At 39.1% G+C, this 19,437-nt stretch overlaps 1 protein-coding gene across 6 annotated transcripts in view; it reads left to right on the top strand.

The window, feature by feature from the left end:
- Positions 1 to 19,437, top strand: part of SPATS2L (spermatogenesis associated serine rich 2 like) — an 83,375-nt gene that overhangs the window by 26,994 nt on the left and 36,944 nt on the right. For 5 of the 6 annotated variants that reach the window (XM_017836219.1, XM_017836203.1, XM_017836239.1 and 2 more), the window contains one exon: positions 10,905 to 10,966. In XM_017836219.1, coding sequence (XP_017691708.1) covers positions 10,928 to 10,966 — 39 coding nt within the window. In that variant the 5' untranslated portion in view covers positions 10,905 to 10,927. Of the gene's footprint in view, positions 1 to 5,565; positions 5,736 to 10,904; positions 10,967 to 19,437 lie in introns of those variants that run through there. The other variant, XM_017836229.1, reaches the window with a different exon arrangement.

Genomic DNA, 19,437 nt, shown 5'->3' on the forward strand with positions numbered 1-19,437 from the left:
GTAATTAGGTTGAAGGACTGTATGAACAATAAGTAATTATAGTTTAACTTATTTATATGCTTTTGTTGTTGTTTCCAGGAATACCTTTTGATAACATAGAAAATGGATGTTTTCTTTGGCAGTAGGAAGGTGGGGGAGGAGAGGAAGGACTAGCATTTGTTGTAAATCTGGGAATACCAAAATGTCATTGGTAGTGCTTGTAATGTAGTGTCTGACTCTACAGATACTGTTAACAAGGGAACACTGCTGGCTGGGCCTGTGTGTTCATTGTGGGTATAGATCAGGCCATTTTACTAAAGGAACTTGTAAACATTTTTAGAGCTTTTATGTACATACATTTTGTGTGTGTACATATATATAAATGTAATAATTTAAAATACTGTTCAAGGAAAAATTTGCATCTTCTTCAAAGGACCTATACGGGTGACTCGGTTTTAGAAAATGAAAGGCTGCATTTAGTTTCAGTGTTTGGCTTTGGAAGGTTCAGACTGCTGTGGCACATGTAAGTCAGATATTTACTTTCAAGCATATGCACAGCCTCAGTGACTCATAAAGTCTGCTTTGAATATATGTTACTCACCTGAGGCCTTGCTGCATTAAGGCCTCTTCAGGTCTGTCTTGCCTCCAGTTGAGTACTTGGCTTTATCAGCTCTCATCAGAAGCCCTTTACTTCAGGGAGTTCTTTTAGAGCTCTGTTAAAGTTCTTCCTTTTCTCAAACTCACCATAAACTTGCCAACTCATGAGTGCTGTGCTTCCCTGGGTGCTTGGCCAGGCAGCTCTGATGACTGATCCTTTTCTGTCTGCACCAGCCTTCTGGTAGAAGTTTTATTCCTTGTGATAATTTTATTTCTTAACATCGAAAACAAAGGTGAATTTGAGCACTTCCTGACATTCACTTTGGTCCTTCTGTTCTTACTGTTTAGAGAAACCCCTGTGATTGAGGTGAGGTGTGCTACCACTTTACATACTTCGCTGTTAGCATTCCCATGCCATACTCTTCCAGCAGTCCACATTTGGGCAACCGCAGAAGCAAATGAACCGGCGCTGTCTCCTGGCATGCCATTCTGAGCTGAAATAGGAGCCAGTGTAAATGACTTAATAGCTCAAGTCCCTGGCAAGAAGGACTTGGAAGATAATACCTCATTTGTAAAAACTGAAAGTTAACCTTTTTCTTGTTTTGTGTTGCAGGAGGGTCATGCAAATATAGAATTTGAGTAGATTATTTTTTTTTTTACTATTTCACTGCTCTTTATCAGTATGCTTGGCAAGATTCCTTCAGGCGCTTCAGGAAGAGCAAGACACTAATGTTTATTTTGGCAAGTCTTACTATGGAAAGTGAGTTTACTCAGTCTGAATTTTTTTTTTCCAGATCCCCCATCCCTCCTTCCTGCCTATCAGAGAGGATCGTTTTACTGACCATGTAGCTGAATCCATTTATTGTGAATTGGGCTCTGCTCTACCAGTGTAATATATGTAGTAAAACTGGGAATTCAGTTTATGCTGAATCACAGTGATGCTCTGCAGATGATCCTCTAGGATGCCAGCCAGCAAAACATAGACTCCAGTCTCTCAGCAGAGATTCCCTTGCAGACTGGAGAGGGTATAGACCCCCTGGGTGCAGTTCCCAAAGTGGAGAATATCGGGAGCCAAGCAAGTGGCTACTTTATCCTGAGCAGCCACTGGCAGTTGTAGTAGTGATGGAATGATGCTGGGTTTCTTGCCTTTGGACCTTTAGAGTGAGGAAATGCCTTTGCTGGCTCTTAACTGGTTCTAGGAGATGAACACAAGAATGGCCCAGGGTTAAAGTACACTTCTAATGTAGCAGAAGACAGATTTGGAACAGGCACTAGACCTTCAGTATCTGTGGGCTGGGGACATTTCCTTGTCACTAGGCTGCTGGGATAATATTTTTGGTCTCTGCCATTTGAGCTGTTTCATTTTCTTTAAATAAGCATTTATAGGACAGGACTCTTCATTCTTTCAGAAGTTCTGATTTAAATGAATTGATAATTTCCTACTCTGAAATTAAAAATAGTTGGGAGACTTTGTGCCTTATCCTATTTCAGCTTTTTAGTATTTTTGTAGTTTAGTATAGCTTCTTAATGTGGTGTGGAGTCAGTGCCATTGAGTGTTCCCTTCATAGATAAAAGGGTGGGATAAATTGTACAGGTCAAAAAGAAGAGCACTGGGAAGTGCTGTCACCTCAGTTTAGAACTAATTGTGCATTTGACCACTCATATCCTTTCAGCAATATATCTGATAGTTGTTCAGGTGACAAAACCCAATGGATAGGGAGTTCAAACACATGGTACTATGTACAACCATTTAGGTGGGGAACTGTTGACTTCAGATTACTGGCACTCTGCTTCACATGGCAGGTTGTGCAACTTCAGAAAAGCTCTGGCTTGAAAATAAATGTTTGGCTCCTAATCAGTATGATAAAGAGGATGGGAGGAATTTTCAGAGGTTGTGCTTAAGTCACTTGAATGTTCACCAGGAAATAGCTTTTCTATCCTGTAAATACCCTTTCATGGAAAAAAAGTTGCTACTTTGCAACAAGACTCCCTTCCAGAAATTTGACATTTTTTGAATCTGAATTCCTAGGTTTTGTTTAAGAGATGTACTGTCATGTGTGGTTTGGGGATGTTTAGAATGCTGTGTAGTTTTAAAAATAATGGTACTTATTTTATTTTTGTATTTATTTTACTTAAAATATGATTATTTCATAAAGCATTTTGTTATATTTACTGTTTCCACCCACTGCTACTGGACTAGAACTATTCTTGGAACACTCCAAGTTAACTAAACAAAAAAACCTTAGTGGAAATAGCGGTTTTTTGTATGTATATGTGTCTATATACATATCTCTATATATCAGCACTTACAGAACGTCTACTTTACACTGGTACCTGTCTGTGCAACATAGATACGTTGCTCTACACAGGACTCCCACGTCCCCTTCTGTAGCCTGATTCTTCATTCCATTAATTTGCTGTAAATAATGCAGAGCTGGCCTTTCTTTATACATTTGTATGGGTTTTTAAAATTGACCTCCTTTGCTCAGAAGCAGGATGAAGTTAATGACCTAAATATAAACTACCCTTTTGGATCCTTCTCAGCCCAAGGTATATTCTACAAAGTTACCAGGGTGTTATATTCAGAGGTCTCTGGGACAGTAACTCCGGTGGTAACTGTTACAGGGTGTCAGTCACTTGCTGTGAATGAACATCAGCTAATGCAGTGACACCAATCTTTGGGGAAGCCACACTGAAACTTGTGTTAAAGAAGAGCTTAGCTTAGGACAGGCCCAGCATTCAAAGACTGTACAGCAAGAGAATTTGCAAGCAGCCTTGCTTTTGTAACAAGGGTGTGTTGTCTGTGGACCAGTTACAGGAAATACACCCAGAATCTTGTCTGATGTCTGTCAAAAGATAGTTTTATTACTGAATACCTGTAAACTGTTTGAATTAAATATTAATGGAGTTTGAGGAAGATGCCAGTCCAAATACCTTTCTTCTGACCTTCTCTCAACTTGATCTTGATGAGGGCTAGAATATTCCTCTGCAGGACTCTCTTACAGTGGAGGCTGCAACACCTTGAATATTGTGGCAGTTTTGGGCACCATGATATAAGAAAGATATTAAGCTGTTAGAGAGCATCCAAAGGAGGGCAATGAAGATGGTGAAGGGCCTTGAGGGGAAGCCATATGAGGAGAGGCTGAGGGCATTTGGTCTGTGCAGCCTGGAGGAGACTGAGGGGAGACCTCATTGCAGTTACAACTTCCTCATGAGAGGAAGAGGAGGGGCAGGCACTGATCCCTTCTCTGTGGTGACCAGTGACAGGACTCCAGGGAATGGTCTAAAGTTGTGTCAAACGAGATTTAGGTTGGATAGTAGAAAAAGATTTTTCACCCAGAGCGTGGTTGGGCACTGGAACAGGCTCCCCAGGGCAGTGGTGAAAACACCAAGCCTGACAGCATTTAAGAAGTGTTTGGATGATACTCTCAGGCCCATGGTGGGATTGTTAGGGATGGTCCTGTGAAGAACTAAGGGTTGGATTCAATGATCCTTGTGGGTCCCTTCCAACTCAGCATATTCTGTGATTCTGCGAGAACTCACTTCTTTCTCAGATTGTAATGACTGTCATTTCAGAAATCCTCAAGGAGGAGGTGATAAACAATGGGGGACCAAATGCCTCTTTTCTGTAGGAATCCAGACCTAGATGTGGAATCAGTGAGACGTTTTATTTCCTGCATCATGTTTCTGGCTCTGCAGCCCGTAGGTTTCAGGCGGAGTGTGGTGACCATTAGGGAGTCTGGCTGTGTTAGGTGAGCAGAAGGGAGAATGCAGAGACAACAGCTGCGTTCTGTGGTTGAGACAAGCGTGACCAGGGGCGGTAGTTGAACTGGGCCCTGCGAAGGGGGAATATTCTGGAATGTGTGTGCACTCACGTACATATGTTTATGCAGGCATTTGAAGAAAAGGATTCTAAAGGCCTCAGATACCATGAAACTTACACTCGGGCACTTAACTAGCCTGAAGGGGCTAATACTCGAACTTCTGAAAAGCGGGAAATAGAAAATGATGGTGTGGATACAAAATTTCTCCATACAATCTTTAGAAAGGCAGAAAACAGTACATGGAAAATACCAGTTACACTTTACGCTGTTTTTACTAAATGTGTTCATATCTAATGACACAGAAGGCTAAAAGGACAGCTGGGAGGACACTTGTTATAGCCTAGATGCTCCTGACTCTGATTATGTTTATGCATTTATTTTTTAATTATTATATTCATCCCTAGACACTAGACTACAGCAAATAGGAGATCATACCCATTGCTAATCTCAAGATAGTGAAGACAAGTGTCTAAATTGTACTGTGTCTGTAGTTTTGCAACCAGTGGCAGGGTTTTGTGCACAAGTGAGGACATTAATTATTGTAACTCATAATCATATGCATGCTAATGTTTGCCCTTTTGGCCTTTGACCTAATGTAAATTTTTCTTCTGCTATTTAAATAAAATCAGTGTGAAACCAAAAATAATTCCTTTCTGAAATACTTGAATTTCTGAATCCTGCAGTTTTGTCAGTCTTTCTGATACAACAATATTAGCTTAAAATTGCATTCCAGCCTTCATCTGCAGTTCTCTAGTAGGACCTCTTTATAATGAAAGTCAAAGTGAAATGTGAAATGGAGGCCATGTGTCTCTGATTCTGATGGTTTTGCCTTTACCTGGAGCACAGGGAGGTCTGCAGGCAAGACAGTGTAATCTAATATATATGGATAGATAGGAATCCCATTTCAAAATGAGATGTAATTCTGTAGAGAAAGTAGGAGCGGAGAAGATGAAAGCATAATGCAGGCTGCTACGATCTCATTAGATACTGTCATGGTTTAATCCCAGCCAGCAACTAAGCACCCCACAGCTGCTCATTCACTCCCTGGTGGAATGGGGGAGAGCTTTGTATGCTGAGCATGACATCATATAGTATGGAATATCCCTTTGGTCAGCTGTTCTGGCTGTGTCCCCTCCCAGTTTCCTGTGCCCCTCAGCCTCCTCGCTAGTGGGGTGGGGTGAAAGGCAGAAAAGGCCTTGACTCAGTGTAAGCCCTGCTCAGCAGTAATTAAACATCCCTGTGTTATTAGCGCTGTTTTCAGCACAAATCCAAAACACAGCCTCATACTGGCTACTGTGAAGACAATTAACTTCATCCCAGCCAAAACTAGCACAGGTACTTAGCGTTTCCATCCTATTTTTTGAAGGTGGCTCTAAAATTGTGGTTGCTTTGTTCTTCTCATACCTTGCATGCTAGCTTCTTGGAGCTGGAGGATTTTGACTGAACTATTTGGAAATTAATTTTTTCATTTAATTTTTAATTAAAGATAATTTATTCAAATCCACATCCTAGCACTGTTCTACTTCATGAACAAATTTGACTGGCAAAGTTGTAAACTATAGTTGCTCTGTTAACAGAGAAAGCTTACACGGTGGCTGGGGTTAGAGAAGCACTGGCAAGGTTGCTGTCAGTTAGACATGGGATTCTTACTGTGCTAGGTTGGGACTACCTTATAAAAGGAAACAGTTGAAGTGGGCAGATGAGGAACTATGTCATTTTTTGGGGTGTAGGAAACTATTCATCCATAAACCCACAGCTGGGAAATCTTTCCAACACCGGACTATTGTGTGCTGTTTCATGGGGAATTTTCTGTTCCTCATTGCCAAAGTTGCATCTTCAGATGTCAGAAATGGTGGAACAGGTGTCACACACAGTCTCCACTCTGATAGAGCTTACTGACAGGATATTTTCACAAATTGTATCTTTCTGGTAATCTTTATGCTTTCGTAAACTCCTTTCCCCCTCTGTGTATTTGCAAGGAGATTTGTTAGTTTGTTTGTTAGAAGGGGAGCATGTTTCTTCTTTCTCTGATACAGTTTTTAAGTCTGAAATTTAAATGTGCCTGGTTTTGCAGTAGGAGTAGGACTCGGAGCTGTTCTTGTGATTCTTTGCTTCTTTAGATGCAGGCAATCCCACCCATGCAAAACGCTGTATAAAATGGAGTGTTTGTCAACTTTACCTGAAGGCCTGTGTAGCTGGAAGGTGTCTGTGGGCCAAACACCTCCAAAGGTGGTACTACTAGGAAGGTGGCAGGCATTCTCTGGAACTTGAGTGCAGAAGCAGTGGGATTTTAGAGCTGCTTGGAGACAGAAAGGAAACTTCTGTAAAGGCTGGGCAAGCAGCCATATAATGAAGGCTGTGGCAGGTGAGCTCTAGCATATTTTTCTGCAGTGGTTAAAGGCTGTTTCTGTCTGTCTGCCCTGCTGGATGTTGCTGCTCGCAGTTAAGGTCAGCAGGACAGAGCATGTGCCAGCACCTTGGATGCCCTGGTTCAGGTTTGTGTTAGCTTAAACCTACATAGAGTAATATGAATTGCTTCATTTGGTAGGGGGGAGAAGTAAAACTGCCAAAACTAATCCAGTCTTCTCTGCAGCATTTCTTTGAATGCTACTGAAGTGCTTCATTTTACAAGGCAAGTAAAATGTCTCCTTTGGATGTGTGTATTAGATATAGAAAAAACACCCTTTTGTCAGTATGTGAGGTCAGGATGTAACAAGAAACGTGAGAGTGATCTCCTGTTCCAGGTAATGCATTTGGAAATTTGTATCAGAAATTAATGACCCACTTATATAAGGGCTTTTGTAGTTTGGTTGGGTTTTTGGTTTTGTTTTGGTTTTTTTTTTCATTCCTTTTTCTTGGAAGTCCTATTGGCGTGATATGCAGTGACATTTCGGGAGCACAAATACAAGCAAGAAAGCTGACATTCAAGCTGAGAACCTCTCATATATACAGTATGTTTTGTGCATTTAAATTTAGTGCTGGTGTTAGCTTAATCTTGGCCACTGCAGAAAATATTGTGTCAAAGATCTTTTTCCAAACATTCCTTTGTGTGCGTGCTGTTGGTGACACGCAAAGTACTGTTGTCCCCTGCCTTCAGGGCTCAGTTGAGGGCTGTATTTTGATGTTCCACAATTCAGACAGAAAGAAGCTTCTCTGACGAGTTCAGGATGAGAATGTAGCAACTCAAATTTAGATCCTAGCCTGGAGATAAAGCTTGTAAACTTCAGTGGGACTATTTTGTTTGTAAAATTATTGATGTGCTACAATCTTTTGTCACAGGATTAGAAATGAAGTAATTGTTCAATACAGAGATTAAAATACCATCAAAGGAAAAATACTAGTTAAGTCAATAAATCAGTTTATGCTACAATGAGAAAATTAAGTTTATTGGCTATTAAGTATAGCCATAAAGGATGTTTTTAAAAATTAGTGCTGCACTGACATTTTCCTTTTAATGTATCATCTGTATTTTATGTAACAAGCAGTGCTGGACTGAGTTATATAAACGAGCAAGTGTTTTATGCATGTTATTTCAATTATCTGTCCTTGGAGAAGGTGAATGAAAAATGGCTCCAACTCGGTTTTAGCATCTTCATTTTGACAGCTGTAATATGCATATTAATGAAGAGTGTGAAGTGTAGAGGAATAAGTCTTTTTGTTCTTTATCTTAAGAGGAAAAGAAAAAAGAGAGAAAGAAAGAAAGAAAGAAACTGAGGGCATGTTATGTGTGGCATACCAGGTCTTCTTGAAACAGCTTGAAGTTGCAAGCTAGCTGAATCAGCACCACATTTATTGGTGGAAGGCTATAATCACAGTAACACCTGCAGTGTACAGTAAAGAAATGGCAAGTCAAATCTGGCAAGGTGTTGAATGAAGTTTTTATGTCTGGTTTTAAACTGAGTCAGAGCATTGCTACAAAGAGTAAAATGGGCTAAATGCTGTATTAGGGTTTAATCAGCAAAATGATTTTACATTTGAAGAATTATTTAGCTGGTATCTCTGAAGAAACATAAATTAAGAGGTATGGGGCTTTCACAAAATATCATTATTTTGATTAATTTGCTTTGTACAAGATACAGTTTTAAAATATACAGTTTTGGTACAAAATTGGTAAAATATATGCTGAAAAAGTAGACTCTGAGGATTTAAAGGGACCAGGATCTTTTCCCATTATTTATTGGTTTTTATAGATTAATAGACTTTTAAGGCCAGAGGTTTTTTGTTAGCCATAACTCTTATTGAACTTGTTTCTGTGTTGTGTGTTGGTTCTTCAAGAACAGTTTTTACTGGTCTTCTTTTAATGTTGTTATAAGGTGCTGGATCAGATAAGTGTATTTGAATTGGTATGGGAGAGGGTAGGCTTCCATCTCTAACATTACAAAATCTGCTCAGTACTAGATACAAGGGCAAACTAATCGAATTTCTTAACTGTTCCTTAACATACAGTTATCTGTTAAGCAGAGAATAGGACCAGTCCAGCATGGGTTTGATGTCCCTACGTAGAAGGCATGCTTTTATGAACAACAGTAAGGGAGATGAAGATTTACAGAGTAATTTTAGAGCCGACCTTTCCAGTCTGGATGGGAAATTTGATTAGCTATATCTCATGTTCTTTGTCCATTTGGCGTGAGGAATAGCTGACAGCAAAAGACAAGAAGTACATTAAAAAAATGTTATATAGGGGCTACAGGCTACAGTCATTTCTTAACACCTTCCTTTAGTGTTGGAACTCACTAAATATTAGAAATGGAATTGTCCCAGTCTTATATTCCTGTGATCTTCCTCCCTGCTCTGTCCAGACATTTTTAACTCTGCTTTTAGCCTTTGGATGGGTTTGACAAAGAAGCTAATTTGAGCTGTTTCATTCTTGATGTAAAGAGGGGCAGGGAGGGGAACCTCCTGGTCTGGGGTACCAGCAGACTGGAAGGCATTCAGAGTGGCACAGTGGCTCAGTTGCCAGGAAGAAGTCATATCAAACATAGTGAGACTCCAGCTCAGTGTCTTGGCAAAGTGTTTGGGCCTCTGACTAAAGACAGGTAAAAGTTATTTGAGTTCTAATACAGTATTTGTTCATGATATAGTAAAATGGAGATGGCAGGAGCAACCTTACTCGTTTCAAGCATGTTTTTTTAGTAGCTGGCAATGGAAATAGTTACTTTTTTCTTTTGGCACCTTATTTTTTGAGGGATTCTGTAGTTTAGTGTCTGATGTTCATCAGACAAAAACTCAAATTAATTTCTTTTTCTTCTTCCTATTATCTCTTCCCCGTTTATCACAGGAACAGCCTGTTTTTGAAAATTTTTGAAAATATGTTTCCTTGAATCTCATCTGTATAGTTAGAAAATGGATGCATACAGAAATAAATTACAAGATTTAAATGCTGTCAATGGGTACTGTAAGAGAAGTGCTTAATTTCTGGAGTTTGAACTCCACTAAAGTTTTGTGTTTCAAAGAAGGAATTAAGGGAGGATTGTTTAAGTGCATTAAAAGAGATTTAGAAGAATTTTTGGAACACATGTATCAGTCCACATAGCAAATGCTCAAATGGGGAAAACAAGGAGGCATTTCCACTTAAAAACTTGGAATGGACTAAGAGTTCATTCACATATATGTACATCTGTACCTTTTTATCAGTGTACTGTAAAAGTGGTGACCAAACCAAGCTTTTATTCCATTTGACTTAGTCTTTGCTGTAATTCTTTGTGTGACTTATTTTTAAAATGTGAAGATTGAAGCCTGTTCCTTACAGAAGTTTAAGGCACTTGGTTTTGATGAAAGCGGGATTAGACAACTGGACTCCTTTCCCTGTGTTATCTTTTCACCATGTGGAAGAGCGTCTCTCACTCACTCAACCACATAACTGGAAATAGAAAGTATAGTGCAGCGTTTCTTAATCACATGCAAATTCCATTCATGTGCCCAGGTTTTCAGAGCAGACTTACGAGATTTAACTCTACAGACCCTGTTAGTTTCAGTAGAAGCTGTGTGACTAAATCCTCTGAATTAGTTTTGGAAAAAAACCTCCAGCCAACGAACAGCCATGCAGCACTTGTCAGCCCAACCTCCTGGCACATTTAGCTGCTTTTTAAGACTGGATTGACTGACAAATTTTTTGGCAAAAATCGACGATGCTGGTGAATGGGAAAACAGAAGCTGTTGAGTTTATCCAGGGTATTCCTCCTCTTTAAAGCCTCAGAGTTATCAAGTAATAATGAATCAGGTCCAAGAGACATGGCTGGGAGGAGCACGATATGCCTTCTATCCAGATTCGGAACTGTGAGGCATTTTTAAAACGTGTTTGCAAAACTAATTTGGGAAAGTATGAAATCTGGACTAGCTTTGCTTTTCAGCAAGATTGAGCACTACTGTGCAGGGCATTAAGTGTTCTCATGTTTCTCTAGTGCTTATAGGTAAGCATGTGCAATTAGACTTTATAGGTGTAGCTTTGACATGTTGGGACTGAAACCTCCAAATGAATCTCTGTGTTTTTCTCTCGTTTCACAGACAGTATTCTCACCTGAAGAGAGATGGCAGAAATCAATTCTCCTGTAAATATCAAGGAAAAGGTAGGTTCAAGTAACAGTACAATGCAAACCAAAATGATATTTGCATACATATTTTACTTTTCCTCCTTCCAACTCTGTTCACATACTAAACTTTAATATGCATTGACTCTGTGCATAAAGTTAAGTACACAGACAGGTATTGATAGGATTAGTATATGAATCTTGCTTGAGGAGAAACATTTTTGCTTTTTTACAGACAGTGTTTTGTCAGCTAGACTTCTCTTATTCCTTTGTGATTCCTGTGTACACTGATGCTGTGGAGAATAGCATTTTGTGATGATTGCTGCTGTACAAAATACAACCATTGTATTTTGAAACATGCCCTTCAGAAAATAATTTTTCTGACCAAAAATGTTATACCTGTACTACTTAAAGGCAATTCCTAAAATTAAAGGCCCAGAAAGAGTAGATTACTTTTTCCTATGAAAGTATGTCTGCTTTTAACTGCATTCTATGTGCTTGAGTGAGTCTTCTCCCTATCCTTGGCTAGTGCTCATCATCCTTTCAGAAGCAGTAGAGGACCTAAAGCTAATTAGGATACTAATATGAGGTAGGTCAGAGATCTTCTGTGACTCCCAGCAGACAGATTGTGAAGTGACAATCTAACCTATAGATACTCCCCACCAAAATAAATAGGAAACCAGGACATCTGACAAACAATAGGAAAAAGGCAGAGAGAGAGAGAGAGAGAGAGAGGGAAAAGTGGTGAGACTGTAGGAGTATAACATGACAGGGTTATATTTTAAAAGAAGATTTTGAGATTTCACCTGAATTGTCTTTTATAAAATCAGGTTTTGTTCTATTTCATGTTTGGGAAGAGAGAGGGACCTTTGCATTAGAGAGTTCAGAAAAGGCTAATGGGTTCCATGCTCTACACCTTTTTTAAGCCAAATTCGGCTATTGATTCAGATTTTAAGGCAGTGTGACAAATGTTAGAGGCCAGAACCCAGTTCAGTTAGGGAGACCAAGTTTGTCCAGATACCAGTGAAAAGTTGATTAGGCCTGTTCAGTTCATGAAAGGTGCATAAGGAGAAAGGATCAAGACTGATTAGATATCAAGGAAATACTGAACAGTGAGGGCAATGTTAAACTGAGAAATTTAGTCATCTTCCACTGTAACATGAGACCTGCCTGTGGCACATTACATGTCCTGCAGGGCAGCAGGTACATGACATATTCTCTTCTCCCTGAGGCTGTCAATGGAAAGGAAAAGAATAAAAAAACTGTGAATGATTCCTTGGATTAACTCTTTTCTTGAGCCGACATAAAAAATTATTCAGAAAAAAAAAAAAAGTCGTTTGGATTGAGGAATGTATGAAAGATACTGTAAATGTGCCTTTCCGATTCAACAACATCCCAAGGAATGGTAGACAACTAAGATGTAACATAACACCACAGCATGACAGAGAAAAGAAATAACCTTAAATGAGAGGTCGATGGTCAAATTTTACTTAAGTTGCTCTTTTGCTTCTGAGTTCATGGATAATGACCTGTTCCGTCAGACAACGTGTTTCTCAGAACTGATCGTGACTGGTAGTTAATGGTTTAGACGTTGCATTTGGTTTATACAGACTTGATGAACCATGACAACTGTTGATTCTGAAGCTAGGTTTCCTCAAGTTGCAGTTTGCTATAGTTTTTTCCTGGAAGAATGGTCACAGGCTGTTACCTGCCCACCAATACCTGCATGAAGCTGCTGAGGAAAAGGCATAACAAGTGATGATTTATACTACGTAATTCAGGTGGGAATGAGTTCCTGTTCAGACTGTTGTATCGATCTTTCACTGCTGACTCACTTTTTGTGCTTTTAAAAGGACGTAGAACTTCTTTTGCTTTATATCCCCTTGTGGGAAACAGTTCCTTACCTGTTGCACTGCCCAGGTACCTGCTTTTTGAGTAGTTTTACCTCATATTTGTTTTTAACATCTCAGTCGCTCATTGTGCTTGAGGATTTGCATGTCTACGTGAATCTGTATTTTGGTGATGAATATCTTCCTTAGTCCTTAATAACAGCACAGGGTTTAAATCTTGAGGAGCATGATGGATTTTGCAGTAGAAAGTAATGTCATTAAATCCTTTCCCCTAGTGCCGCAGTGATCAAAGGTAAACTACAATAACTCTAAAAAAACAACTCAGTAAATCAATTGAAGTTCTACATATTTACTGTATAGCTTGAAATTTTTTATCTGTCAGTTTTACAAGTGCAGGATTTTACAAATCATGTGTTTGTCTTTTGTGAATTTAAGAATGAGGAACTGCAACAGGACTTTTACCCACACTAAGTCTCCACTATTCCAAGTGTGATATCTGCTGGGAGTGTTTATGAGCACATGCATTTTAAGGCAGGAAAATAATTGGATCAATACATTCTGTTATAAATCCTTTACTCTTCATTCCTGTATCTTCCATCAGTATTTAGTGCCACTAAATCCCTATGCCAAAGTGAAAACTTAGTTTAGTAGCAATTAAAGTTTCATTGCAAAATCACTGGGTTTTATTCTGGAAAATATAGACCAATAACCTAGTAAATAAAAGGTTAGTGACTGAAGACCATAAACCTCATGCACTCTACATACATCAGCTGAGAAGCTGTTGTGCTCAGTGTACCATTTCACCTGGATGAGTCTGTCTTGTTTTAAAATGGGATTACCATGGCTCAGAGCTCCCATTTAGTATCTCGTGTTTGGTTTACAGTGTTGTGCCTCTTCCTGTCAGCAACAGACTGAGTAACTATGAAGTGACTGGAGCTTCAGAACGCTCTGAGTGATGCACTAGAAATACGAGGAAAGGGTTGAACAGAGAAGTCCTGCTGAGTTGGCTTTGATTAGATTTGCGCATAGACTGCTAAAATGTAAGGATTTAATTTGCATGTTTGAAAAGAAGATATAATTAGTTACAGTGTCCTTGTTAGAGACTCAAAATCACTTCCCTTTCTCACTTCAAAAACTTACAAAGCAAGATGGTCATGCTACACAACACTGAAGCAGCAAGTTTAATGTTTATTTTTATCTGCCTTTGGGGGGGCAATATTTCTGGGTAAGAAAACCAAGGTTTATGAATATAATACTTTTGCCAAGCTCCACAAATCCGTTGCCATCAATGCAAATACAGGAGGAGAATAGAATACAGTTCCTTTCTACTTTTCCTTTTCTTCTACCTCAGTGCTTGCAAATCATAATGTGTGCAAGACTTTGATCTTGCTGTGACTTGCATGGAGCCAAAGGAGCTGTACATCTGTTAACAAATACTTATTGTTGTTTCTGCAAAAGTAGCACAAAAGTTTCTCCTTAAATTGGACATTCTTTGTGATGAAAACATGGTACAGATCCCATGCAGGTTTTAGCATAATGTTTGTTCTTTTGTTTTGTGGGGGTTCTGGAGGTTTGGTTTTTTGTGTTGTTTTTTTTTTTTTTTTCCAATGGTGACCTTTCCCTGTGTTCTGTCCATCCACTTCTAGTTATTCAAGAAAATAAAACCTCTGCCACTGTTTTAAGGGTGATGTGAGGCCGAGGCAGACATTTTGGGCATTACGCTCACACACAGATTCTGTAAAGCCCTACCCCTAAATTTGAGCCTTAAGAGAATGATACTGTAGATACTTGTATAATTCATTCTTGGCATTTCAGCTGAAATAGTTCATAAAGTCAATAGGTTAAACATTCCATTTTATGTCTTCTTTTTTTTCCCCTTGAGAGATTTATATAAATGTTGGCCTGTGATGTCAGGAAAGCTGATGGAAGTTTCCATAGTTGGCAGAGGCTCCCGCAGCTGTGGGGAAGCCAGGACTGTTTCAATTACCATATTTTTGTGCATATGACCCACAGATTTTCTGGAATAACATAAGTTATGCATTTCAGCAGCCACAAGGGTCATTACATGCCTGCATAACTAGTATAAGGAGAAGTTTACCATCAGGATCTCTCTCAGAATAATTCCCTTTGCCCTGACCCTTGCTGTAGTCTTCCTTCACTATGGCACTCTCCCTCTTGCCTCTGATTATACTCATTTCTGTGCCTGAAAATACAGTGTGAGTAAGGACTTACTTTTTGTATCAGAGTTCTTGGAGACTTGCGTGTTATACGTAGTTCAGATCATATGCACAAAAGTTCACTGGATTAAAGGATAAAATGAGCCAAACTCATTGGCTTAAATCCAAAATTCATAAAATCAATGGAGGTATTCAAGCATTAACCTAGTACATCACCAGAAGAGGTGCTGAGATTCTGAATTACAAGGCTTCCAAAGAAGAAGCAATTGGAATGAGTAATACAAGTGATGTATTGTCTCCTGCAACAATTAGACCCTCTTAGTTTAACAAGAGAAGAGTGAATATCAGGCACTCCCCAGAATAGCCATTCAGCTCTGGCATGTGACTTTGGTTATGATCCAAAAAATATTGGGAATTGTTTAAACTTCAGGATTTGCTTTTGAGTCTATCTTTTTTTTTTTTTTTAAAGTTTATTTTGTGTCTAAACATGTTTGAATAAGTGAGATCTGCTGTCAGCTGGAATTAGCAAAATACTCATTCAGATGAAAATCGTCCTCTTGAGATTCTGTTAGGAGTGAAGTTTTGCTGTAGTTCTCCTGAAAAGCTTGCTTTTTCCTTTGTCATTTCAAGTGTCAGAGCTGGAGGAGCAGATGGATAGGACTGCAAGAAGGAAATTTTATTCAGATGTGGTTTTGGAGGTTTCACAGTTTTGTTTACGTTACACCATAACTGTGGTTTTTCTAACCGATAGTCAGCATGCAAGGAAAGAGTAGGGTTCAGGGGAAGGAGTGGAAGTAGTATGTAAATTTAAAGTCATACATTACAAAAGCAGTAGTTTCCAATCTGTGATTCTACTATTTCTCCTTAAAGTTGACCTTCACAGCTGTTCTTGCCCATGTGTTGAAGTAGATGGGACTGTTCAAAGACCAGTAAAGTTGATCTAAATGCACTTTTGTCACTTGATGAGCCGTTTAACTTGGTTAAGAATATCACAGATTCATGTCTGTAAACACTGCTGACATCGTTCAAGGAGAACAGTTCTTACTAAGCCTTAACTTTTCAGGAAACCTGAAAGAACCTACTAAGTGTCTGGCTTTCTATTTGATTAGTTTACAAATTTGGGGACAATTTTGTATATCCATGACAATTGCCTAAAGCAGTTTACTTCTGCAAGTAGAACTTTTTTTGTGCTTATTGAGAATAAATGATTGGAAGGTATCAGGGTAATAAACAGATCATGTAGCGGAAAGAGAGGCAGGGACCCGATCAAAGCTGTTAGTTTGCTCAAAGGGGACGTTAACAACATTTGTTCGGTGTGTCGGGATGAACTTAGTTAGTAAAGCTTTTGGAAAAATATCTCCAATGTAAGAAATAGCCTCTTAATGCAACAAAGTCGAATTGTACTCATGAAATATGTTTGTGTAGGAGTTCAAAACCTTTTAAAAAATTGTGCCATTAAGTGGTTTTAAGATACATTTTCCTGCTTAACGTAGCCAGGACATCTGCTAATGCTAAATTCCTAGATTATAGAAACCAGCAGAGTTCTTCAGGCAGCCCTCCTTCTGCACTTCTCTTGCAGGATTTGGGTCAACGTCAGTTGGAGGTGTAATGTAGTTGAATGGTGTGTATGTGTGCATGAAGATTTACTGACATACAGTAAAAAAGTAGGAAATGTGACGTGTTTGTTGATAACAATACTTCTAAATGAATTTAGTTCTGAACTTAGAGAAAATCTGTTGATCTCAGTGTTTAGTACAAAGGGAAGGTGGATCTGTGTTAGTTTTCCTAAGCAGCCATAAGTAAGAATATTTCTGTCTGAGTGACTCTAATAGTAACTTCAAGGGGATTAGAGCAGCTGTGTTCGGGAGTTTCAGAACAGCCGTGAGCTTTCAGCAAAGGAGTTTAATTTGTCACTATGTCAGAAATATATAAACAAAATCTCTGAACCCCGGATATGTTACTTATTCACCAGAAACATCCTCTTTGAGATGATGCCAAAGGGGAGCAGATGGAGCAGAGCAGCAAACAGGCAGTGATTGAGTCCATGTTGTTACAGTTGCCTGGGAACCATTTGAAACTTGACAGAGAACCTAAAGGACTTAGAGGAATGCACAGCAATATCAGCTTGGTTCTGTATGTGGAGTAGGTAATCTGGTGACACAACTTTCAGGCAGGCTCTGTTTCTTTCTCAACTTGACTTATCAGGGAAGTCTTGTGAGATGGGTGTTTGTGAGGGCTTTAGGTAAGATACCGTGAGAGGATAGAATTCAGTGCCCTTTTTTGTGTGCTATGCTCCTCAGCTCCTCAGAGGTAACCTGTTACTGATTTTTTTTTTATTTTATTTTCAGACAAGTAAAAAATTTGCCCCAAGTGAGATTGTCAATAATTTAACAGTAATCTTCAGAAAAATACTCAAGTATATTGGATCAGACCTTGGGGATTTTATTGTGGAGTAGAAGCAGCTTATCTGAGGGGACTTGAAATCTTCAATTTTGATGTCACTTTTGGGCAGTCTTCAGCATTTTATGTAGGAGACAGATAAAAACATCCTTCTGACTGTGGAATTCTGGTCCTGATGAGACGCACTCTGGCTCACATTGCAGCAAGCATTAACAGGACTTGAGCAAGCATTTCAAGCTAAGTCTGTGCTTGAGAAGTGGCTGAATGTCTTCTAAAATTTGAACTAACTTTAGCCCTATCCAGAAGAGGAGCTAGGTCCACAGGAATTAAATGCATGCTTGCAAGGTATGTGTCTGGATTATGGGTTTAAATGGATATGGACCTGGGTTCTGCCTTTCGTGTTCTTGAATGCACACAGTTGTTTTCAAGATCACAGCCTTATATTTTAGATTTGTGATTGCTTTAAAGTAGCTTTTGTAAGCTGAAATTCTGGGAAAGTTTTTTCAGTAGTAAACAATGTAATGTGCTTTCTTGTTAGGCTACAGGAGGGAAAGCCCAGGAATTTAACTATTGTCAGTGACATATTCTGAACTAATGCTGACATTAACAGCATTAATTATTTGTGGTTCTGAAGGTATGTTACTGAATTCTCTTGATGTCCCGGAATGCTATCTAGCATCCAGATGATGACAAGTTCCCTGGGAATCTACACTGGATAAAACCAGGATGATTCACAAAGTCATTAAAATAGTTGACTTCCCTGTAGTCTGTCTGATCATGCTGTTTCTCCTATGATCAGGTTTCAGAAAGTAGGAGAAAACTGTTTTCTCCCACATAAACAGAAATAAATCCAATAAAGTAGACTGCTGTGAGTTTTGTTCTTGCAGACTGTTTGTTGTTAATGCAGTACCAATTGCATAGTAAGAGATTTTTTGGCTCTTGTAATTTCTTTCATCCTTTAGGATGCTAAATATTTTTTAAAAGGAGTTTGTTGATGGGAAGTCACACATCAGCTTATTCTAGTTCCATAATCTGTTGCTTACATCTTGAGAAGATGAATGTTTTGAGGACTGTAACTTTAGAGAGATAAAGTTAGGAGTTATCTCCTGCCCTGGAATCATCCTACCACACTTGTAGCAAAAATGAGCTCTGTGTGGTTTTATGGATTGGGAATTGGTTGACTTCTCTCAGCTGGAGGCTTGTAAGTTGGTGAGGTGTTTAGCTGTGCTAGCAAAAGGGCTGGTTTATCACCTGAACTAGCAGGTGAACCAGAGAGGAGCCAGCATACCTGGGCTGCCTAGATCCAGCTCACATTCAGCCCTTTAATGTAAGTCCACCTTGTCATCTTGTATCTATCAAGCATTCCTGGAGCTTTGATATGCCTCTCTTCATCACAATCTGTGGTATGTCTGTTATGACCTACAGCATTTGTGCTTGGCATATGCTGTCAGGAAGGTTTCTTACCGTTCCCTTTGGCTTTTTCTTTTGTATTTTTATGTCCAGAAATATATGGGACGTGTTTTGCGTGTGGGGACAGAGCTGAGTTTCAGACATAGAAATCTGCACATATACTTGAAATCAAGGTAAAAGGACTAAGAGTTGGAATATTGGTGACCTTGACATTGGCATTTCTAGGCTAAGGCTGTCATATGGCCTAGTTTCCCTCGACATGCCTTGTCCTCCTTCCAGATACACTGTCAGGTCACAATTTGAGACTTGTAGCTGTATGTCTGGAGGTCCAGAATTTGCTGCCTTTCTCATTGCCTGTGTACAACAGTTCCAGTGTATTCTGGATTAAAACATCAGTCAAACAGTGCATATGTTCTAGACCTGATGTCTGGCACACAGATCTTTGTCTTTGAAATTCCAGGAAAAGTATGGTAACAATATGCCATCTTGTTCCTAAGAATTTACAAGACTAAATACTTTGTTTCAGAACAAAACCTTTTGGGATTTCTGCTCTGTTGGAATTCTCGGTTTATATCAGCTTTTGTTGTTTCTGAACTTATATATATACATATATATTTATTTTTTTCCTCCTTAATATTGATGTATCCTACTGATTGTTGCGTATTTTAGTTTT

The sequence above is a fragment of the Lepidothrix coronata genome, unplaced genomic scaffold (genome assembly GCF_001604755.1).
Source record: "Lepidothrix coronata isolate B3197 unplaced genomic scaffold, Lepidothrix_coronata-1.0 Scaffold7, whole genome shotgun sequence".
Lineage (NCBI taxonomy): Eukaryota > Metazoa > Chordata > Aves > Passeriformes > Pipridae > Lepidothrix > Lepidothrix coronata.